General features: G+C 40.8%; 1 protein-coding gene across 1 annotated transcript; it reads left to right on the top strand.

Moving 5' to 3' along the window:
* Positions 1-331: 331 nt before the first annotated feature.
* LOC308421872 (vomeronasal type-1 receptor 45-like) lies at positions 332-1,234 on the top strand (the record flags this gene model as incomplete). Its single annotated transcript, XM_080918345.1, has 1 exon — positions 332-1,234. One exon carries the CDS (start codon positions 332-334, stop codon positions 1,232-1,234), a length of 903 nt encoding a protein of 300 aa, XP_080774471.1.
* Between the last annotated feature and the right edge of the window lie 7,398 nt (positions 1,235-8,632).

Here is an 8,632-nt window from a genome sequence, read left to right on the forward strand (position 1 = left end):
CAGTCCAGTAGCCTCAGTTCATGCTGAGTGACATGAGGGAAAATTGATGACATGCTTATGTGTGGAAAATTCATGGTCATAAGAACTTAATAAATATAGGGAACAAAGAAGAATTCTTTTGAAAGGCAGAAAAACTGAGGTTTATGCCCTGACTCTAGCTAGTATGACTTGCATGGGGACGGAAAACAAACAAACAAGGAAAACAAAAATATAGTAAGGAAAACCCTTATATGTTTACATACTCAAAATGAAGCATTTAATTAGAATAAACAGAAAATGTCATGTGTTTCTCTCAAATAATTTTACCTAGCGCTGTGCATGCATGCAGAAGATGAACTGGAGAAATATTATCCACACAATAATATTCCTTTCTCTTATTGGACCTGGAATTGTGGGGAATATCCTAATGTTTGTGAGACTTATGTACATGTCTGTCTTGAGGACCGAGAAAAAGCCTGTTGACCTTATTCTCATCCACCTGGTATTGTCAAATATAATCATTATTTGTACAACAGGTTTAAAGGAACTTGCTACAGTGTTTTATTTCAGAAACTTCCTAGGAGATGCTGGCTGCAAAGCTTTGGTTTATCTGGCAAGAATGGCTCGGGGCCTTTCTGTCTGCACCACCTCTCTCCTCAGTGTGGTCCAGGCTGTCACCATCAGTCCCAGGAGCACCCTCTGGACAAAACTCAAACCACAGACCTCATGGCAAGTTCTTCCCTTTCTCTTTCTCCTTTGGACTGTTAATGTTCTCATAAGCTCCAACTTGCTCTCCTACATCAAAGCAGGCAGCGGATTGAACAGATCTGTGGCTGAAATGTATATTGGCCACTGCTATATGCTGCCATCCAGACATATCATCAAGTGGCTGTTCCTCTCTCTCATGGCTCTTCGTGATGTCATCTTTCAGAGTATGATGGGCTGGAGCAGTGGGTCCATGGCTCTCCATCTGTATAAGCACCACAAGCGAGTCTTCTACCTTTACAGCTCCAGGTCTGCAAACAACTCCCCTCCTGAGATCAGAGCTACATGGAGTGTTCTCATCCTGATGACCTGCTTCCTTTTCTTCTATTGGGTAGATTTCATTCTCTCCTTCTACATGGGTTTCACGGTGACACATGAGTCTATTTCACTAACTATTAAGACATTTTTAGAACTTGGTTTTGCTACTTTCAGCCCCTATGTTCTGGTCAGCAGAAACATCCATGTTCCTAATGCCTTACCTGCCCATTGATAAGCACAGAAATCACACTGTATAGCTTTTCTTTAAGAGCTAAATATACATATATTGTATACTGCTTTGCCCTGATGAATTTTAGGAATGAGGGATATGCTGTTGGCTATGTAGCATAGGTTGACATAGCAACCAGTACAAAGTACAGGAAGGTCTCAATTGAGAAACCCCAGAACCAGAAGTGTTGGTATCACAAGCATGCCCCTCCATCATGTGATTTTCCTAAGTGCACAATTTATTACAACATTAATTAAATATTATAATAATACATTTCCTTTTCTTAAGAAGTTTGTCATTGCCCAACCTGTAGACTGGTTCTGGGTTTCTAGGTAGGTAAAAAGCGGGTTCTTACTATCTCCCCATTCCACCATCACTATCATAGGTCCTTTTGCTTCTTACTATCACCGGGAAACTTACTGCAGGAAAGTATTTTATTTTTTTTTCCTTAGAGGCTGAGTAGAAAAACAAAAAAGGGTGTGTAGAGGTGAGGAGGTGACCCTTATCTGAACTGAGCCAACAGGGCAGAGTGAAGCCAATAATGAGACAAGTCACTAAAACAAGAAAAATCTAACCAGTAATTGTTTGACATAGATAGATGCACCCTCTTGAGTTGTGGACAAGTGGCCTATGAGACACAGTGCCTATTGGAACTTGTCAAGTGGCAGGTCATTGGTATTGCACACAACTCCACAGCCCCAGATCCAAAAGAACATGGAGAGGTGAGAAAGTGGCCCCAACCCTGGATCTTCAGGACACTCTGCACTTCAGGCATCCCAGGGAGGCTCCTGTCTGCTCTAAGATGTGTGAGTGACACTCCTAAAGGGATGCAGGGCCATGGAGGGCTGTTCACCAAAGGTGTCCATCAGCACACTGCAGTTCCTCCACTGGATAAATAGAAAAACTCAAACCGTTCTGGCAGGGAGTGAGGTTGAACTTCTCTCTCTGCAGCTGAGCTGTGCCTGGAGAGGAGCCAAGGCTGCCTGAGCTTCTACATGCTTCAATAGTAAAGCTTTCCATGAGATAGGCCAGGCAGTGGGTCTCTGAAATACTGCTCTTTGCTAAGATAAGCTAGGCTTTTAATGTTTTATAATATACATCAAAGACTGCTACTATGTTTAGATTTTATGTAAACATGTCACAAATTGGAATCTCCAGAGTTAAAAGCCTCACATAGAGTTGTTCTCTCTGGATTGATGTGGGAGGATTTAACCTTACTGTACCTAGCCACTAACAGTAAGAGCCCAGGTTAAAAGTGTGTGTTGAGGGAAGACCATCCTGCCTCAGGCTTGCTTGGCCTTCCTGCATGTCTCTGAGCTGATTTGCTCTGTTGCTGCTGCTGGGGCTGATTCCTTTGCTGAGAACAGAATCAGCAGTTCTCTAGGAAACCTCAAGGCTTCTGCAGTTGCATTGGGACCACTGAGGCAATGCCAGTTGACTAATTACCATTTGTGCACCCAATGAGAGACAGCTGTGGAGAGACTACTCCAATTGGTGAGGCTCACAATTCTCACAATGGGAATTGATTATGGTCTCAAGTGTTCCACTGTGCGTTAGCTCTTGATACTATTTTAAAACTGATAGCAAACTCTGGCATTTTATATACATTTATTATATTTTTATTATATACAACATATAAGTTTTCATCTCCTTGGTTCCACTTTCTATGTGTATCACCCCACTGTGGTCCAGGCTGTCACCATCAGTCCCAGGAACTGCCCTTGGAGAACCTTTGGAACATCCCTTTAATCACAGACTACATGACAAGTTCTACCTTACTTATTTGTATCTTTAACTCTCTGATGAGCTCCAAATCTCTCTATTATATCTCAGATGTCAGTAACATGATCAGATCTGGAGTTAAATGTATTATGGGTATTGTATTGTAACGGCTATTGTTTTAGAATTTGTGACCCCCTGTGAAAAGGCCATAGATTCAGTACAGACTATAACTTATTAAAGCTTCTAGCAGGACAGCAATCTCTGTGTCAAGCTTGAGACTGCAATAGGAAAGGAAGGATACTTAAAGGTGAAAGTCCTTAAGCATCTCCAAGCAAGTCAAGATCTGTTCTGCTCTGCCAGTATTAGCTACTCAAGGCAATCTCAAAACACTTCTTGAATATCTGCATTACCAGGTTATGGAAGACAAAGGGCACTCATTCATGCTATCACAAGTAGAGGGTCATAGCCATACATTTCTAGCTTTGGGGATCTGGATACTGGGAACTTACTTTCCAGGGACTATATAGTCAGAAGCAAACTGATAATGGGGTTCCATGATGATACCTAGCATAAAATGAAATTTACATATCACATTACTGTCCATGGATCTTGGCTTAATTCATTTTCTCTGTCAGTTAAAAAATGAAGAGGCAGGGACAGTAGATAAAATGAAGAAAAGCTTTTTATTAGTGATAAAGAAACACACACACACACACACACACCAGAGTGAATCAGACACAGAGAAGGATCCACTGTAAGGCAAAGAGGGATTCAGAAGGCAGAGTCCAGTTTCTGCTTGAAGGCAGGATATTCTGAGGATTCGGGGAAGGGATCCTCCTGCCCTAATTTCAGCTTGTTCAGGTTGAACAAAGTTAGGGATGCTGAGAGACCCACAACTGTGTACAAGTGCCTGTTCTAGCTGGTGACTTTCACTGAATTATGCAGACCTGCATCTGGGAGACCTGGGATTTGAGGACCTCAAAGAATGGGGCATACTACAGTCTAATGCTTCAGACGAAGTTATTTCTGTTTCAGTGAACTTTTATACATGGATGGACTAAAGAAAGCTATGATCCAAGGAAGGTCAGAAAAACATGACCAGAAAAACATGTAAATAAATGTCAGTAAGAATATTATTAAATATCCACAGAACAAATATTTTCCAACGTTCTCAGGACCAACCAATTTAAACATTATTTCCTGTTGTATACTCTAGGTTATGTCAGGAAATGCATGAAAACAAAGCAAAAGGCCCTGGCCAGATTTAGCGAATACTGAAGAGAGCACGCAACACATCCTTCCATCAGATTGTGTTCTATAGAGATGTTCTGACAGCCAACATGAATTAACGTCTCATAGCTTGAATATAAATGTTTGTCATAGGAGGCATGACCTGAGCTTAAAGGTCCTTTACCCCCCCCCCCCAGGAGCCTCTCTTATAATTCCCCAAGACTTTTACCATGAATCATTCTTTTTACCATATTCCAACAACCAGTCTTGAACCTGTAAGACCAGTTTGTAGGCAAGGGGGTCTTAGTGGCAAGAGAAAAATCCTGCTGTGCCTTTAGGCCTTTGTCCCAGGATCTGTATGTTTGATATTTTGTTACCCATTTGTGACCCCTTTATCTGTTCTCCTATCTAGGACCTAACTATCTGTCTTCAATGTCATCCCCACAGATAGTGAGGCGAAGGTTTTTCTCTGTCTCTGTCTTGTCTGTCTCTGTCTGTCTCTGTTTCCGTGTCTCCCTCCATCCCTCCCTCCCTCTCTCTCTCTCTCTCTCTCTCTCTCTCTCTCTCTCTCTCTCCCCCCCTTTCTGTACTCTCCCTTTTCTTTTACCCCTTTCTCATTACCTTCAACATTTGCTCTCTCTCCCCTTTTTGCTTCTCTGTGCTATAGTCGTTCGGAGACTTATTGGTTTGAGTAGTGGGTCAATGGTACTATATAATGGTACATATGAAACTCAGTGGTACCTGTATAAACAGCACAGGGGTATCCTCACAAACAATTGCAGTTCAGAAATTCAAGATTCACAGAATGTTCTCATTCTCATAACCTCTTTCCTTATCATTTATTGAGTAGGTTTCATTTTATTCTTTTGAATAAGTTCTGTTGGCCATGGCTATGCCATTTTGTAATGCTCATCCATTTTGGTCAAACTGTGACAATTTCTGTAAGTGAAATTATAGAAGTAAAGTAACGTTTTTCCCTTGATTCTTGTTACCTTCGCCTAATGGAACACAAGCAATGGCTAGTCCTGCTTGTCCCCAACAATAGCCAAATGCAGACCAAAACTTCTCTTCATGAGAAGAATCTAAGAAGGGACAGCACTGTGTCCTGTGAGCCAGATCTCTGCTCAGAGCACCTGCATTCTGCTGTCTGGCCCTGGTATTGATAACCCTTAGAATAACTTCTAGCCCTCAAAAGTTTATCAACCGCAGTGTCACCTTTGGACCCTGAACCTGAAACAAATCACTACCTCATACATGTTTCTAGAACACTAAGTGTTAGAATGTTTCTAAACCTTGGCTCTGCTTGTCTTAGGCCTTTTGTCCCAATCAGAAGGGATGTTGATATTGCTAATTGAGGAAAGGAACACTGACAAATGCATCAGTTACTCGTTACACCAACTCTTTGGTGAATTAAATGTACATATAGCACACATTGCAGTTACCTATTGTTCTAATATTTCAAGCCAGTAAGTTAATCAAGGCTTCTCAAAATAGCTTTGTATTTTATTAAATTGGCACTAGACAGTCTAAGACCTGCACAATGAGTCTAAAATGCTGGAAGAACAAATTCCTATCTGTCTTCCATTCCACTGTGCTGTTGAGAGTCTTATGCACTGTGTATTCAGGTGCTGATATCTGTACCCTTAGATGGAGTTACAGTCCAAACACAGGCATTGCTGTGAATATTGACAGATTTCCTATATCCTGATATACAGAATGTTCCTCATTTATTTCTGATTGGTTAATGAAAGTCTGAACAACCAATGATTGGACAAAGGAGATAGAATGACTGGACTTCCCATTTCAGCCTAGGGTCCCAGTGAGAAGGATGAGATAGAAGGAATTCACCAAGAGGAAAGAATGGGTCCAGTAGAAGAACAACCATGAGGTAGAGGAAGAAGATAGTCACCATAAGGTTGGGCATGAGGAGGAGTCACAAAGGAAGATCTCCATGAGGACAGACATTTACAGTAAAGCAAACTGAAAGACTACATGCAAGTAAACCCAGGCATGTGACTGAGATGTAAACAGCATAGAAGATTGGGAATATCTGCTCAGTTATTGTGCTTAAAACCTACCGAATAAATCAGTAGATCTCCATCTCAATTATTTGGAAGCTAGCTGGATGAGGGAAAACTGTACCTTTTAAATTTCATCCTATACTCTGCCCATAATGTGGCTCTAGATCTCATACTTACTTGGGAATAACAATTGCTGGAGACAGCATACCAGGGGCTCCCCACAGCAGCCCTAGATAGAAACATATCAGAAGCCTGTGGCAGCTCTTTGTAAAAATGAATGGAGTCTGGGACCCTGAGAAGCAGAAGACACATCCTTCCAAGGGACCTAGCATTAGAAATAAGGAACTGCCTGCATAGGCCTAGATGGAGATACTTCAGTACTCTTCAGCTAGCTTTTTGTAAAAATGAATGAATGAATGAATGAATGAATGAATGAATGAATGAATGAATGAATGAATGAATAAATAAATAAATAAATAAATAAATAAATAAATAAATGAAAGGTTGTTCTCATTTCTTCTAACCTTCACCCTGGACAACAGAAACATACTTTTCATTTGTGTGAGACTGTTTTTCAGTTGGCTTTGGTGTGCAAAATCATTCTATTATATCTGACTTTCCTACTCCCTTTCTCCTTCTGCTGGGATGAATTCTGTGGAACTAGATGTTCCTTGCTGTAATGATTTTTAAACAACTAAAAATTGAGGCACAGGGGCGCAGCACAGTGCTAATAGCCCAGGTGTGTGCTGTGTGCTATCTTGAAAACAACGTAATAACTGCACAATGGAAGTTTCAGATTAATGTTTGACTTACAAAGTTTATAAAAATTATGTTTAGAAATTATTAGAAAAATGAAGCAGAGCAAATACTGGGATCCCAAGAAAGGAAAAAGTTAATGGAGTTATAAAATAAGTTTTGCAAAACATTTGAGAGTTGTTCTTGTATAGAATAAAAATTATACACTAGTGAAACCAAGTCAAAATATTGGTATTCTTAGAAGAGTCATTGCGTGCAATATACAGGAACAGAAAGCTAGCAGAACTGCTGAGTTAAGGGTTAACATGACTCTTTCTGGCCAAGGCCTGGCAGCTTTGCCCATGTCATTTATCATTAGAGCTTCACAGGAAAATGCAAGTAGCTGACCTGAGCTCTGAAGTGTAATGAGTCAGAAGTTAAAGTTTAAATAATGGTAAGTTTTCAATTATTATTTTGGCCCCAGGCCTGGGAATATGGGAAGCTTGAAACTTTAGGGAACAATAGTAATTCTTAACTCTTTCTAAGATGTGGTCATTCCATGAATTTGATTTGGCAATAATTATACAATGTCTTTTTTTTTAACCTGCTTTTGGCATAACAATAAAAGACTGGGACAAGTTAAAGAGGAGAATATGTGAGGAGGGAGGGGAGTGTGGAGTGACTGAGAGTGAGTGGAGAGAGTGTGAGGGGAGAGTGAAGTGTGCTTCAAGTGTGAGAGAGGATTGTGTGTGTGTGTGTGTGTGTGTGTGTGTGTGTGTGTGAAAGGAGAGAACACAAAGGTATGTAGAAGTGTGGGAGTTTGAGAAAAGCACACAGGAGAAAAGCAGAGTGCCCAAGAGTGTGCAAAGTACATGAGTACACACCACTTCAGGCTGGGGATGAGTCAGAAAGGGAGTGACAGAGAGAGTGAGAGAGACAGACAGACAGACAAAGAGAAACCTCAAGCCTTGAAATTTACCCGCCAACTTGTACCTGAAAGATTGTTTGCGTATATTTAGTATGTCTCTTTCAGATATCCCTGGTTCCAGTTGAGAACCCAGATCCTGTGTTGAGTCTGGATACCAACATTACATGGCACCCAATGTGGGGCCATATTTAGAAGTACCTTCCTTTAATTCCTTAACATGTTTAAAGGAGATGGGTTCCCATTCTGTATCTCCTTCACCCATGTTTTCTATTGCAAGAAGCATCATGTTTTCTCCTTGTTCTCTAGACTTCTGCACTGCTTGCAGAATATAGAACTGACGGGTCTCCTTTTCTTGCCCCGTTTTCTAGACTTCGGAAGAGGTTGTAGAAGGGGGTGCAGTCAAGATTATGGTATTTAGCTGCTTCCTCCTCTAATTCAGGTGTATCTCCAGGATCCAAAGGCTCCCTTCCTCCTCATAAGAGGTGGATGAAGTCTCTGCCAATTCTACAATATCCTGAGGAAGAGGTGTTTTTGATTTCTGTACAGTTTATTTGTTAGCAGTTTGTTTGGACAATAGAGAAATAATTTCTTCTGTAAGATTTTTTTTGTACTACAAACAACCTACTGATGAACTGGGCATGTCCATTATTTCAGCATGGGATAGTGATTGCTTTCCCACAAACAAGAATATTACTCCATTCTTTAGAACCTGTCATTCATCCTCCTCATTCTTATGTTCGAGGACCCAGGTTTTCATATCCTTCC

The sequence above is a fragment of the Micromys minutus genome (genome assembly GCF_963924665.1).
Source record: "Micromys minutus genome assembly, chromosome: 6".
NCBI lineage: Eukaryota > Metazoa > Chordata > Mammalia > Rodentia > Muridae > Micromys > Micromys minutus.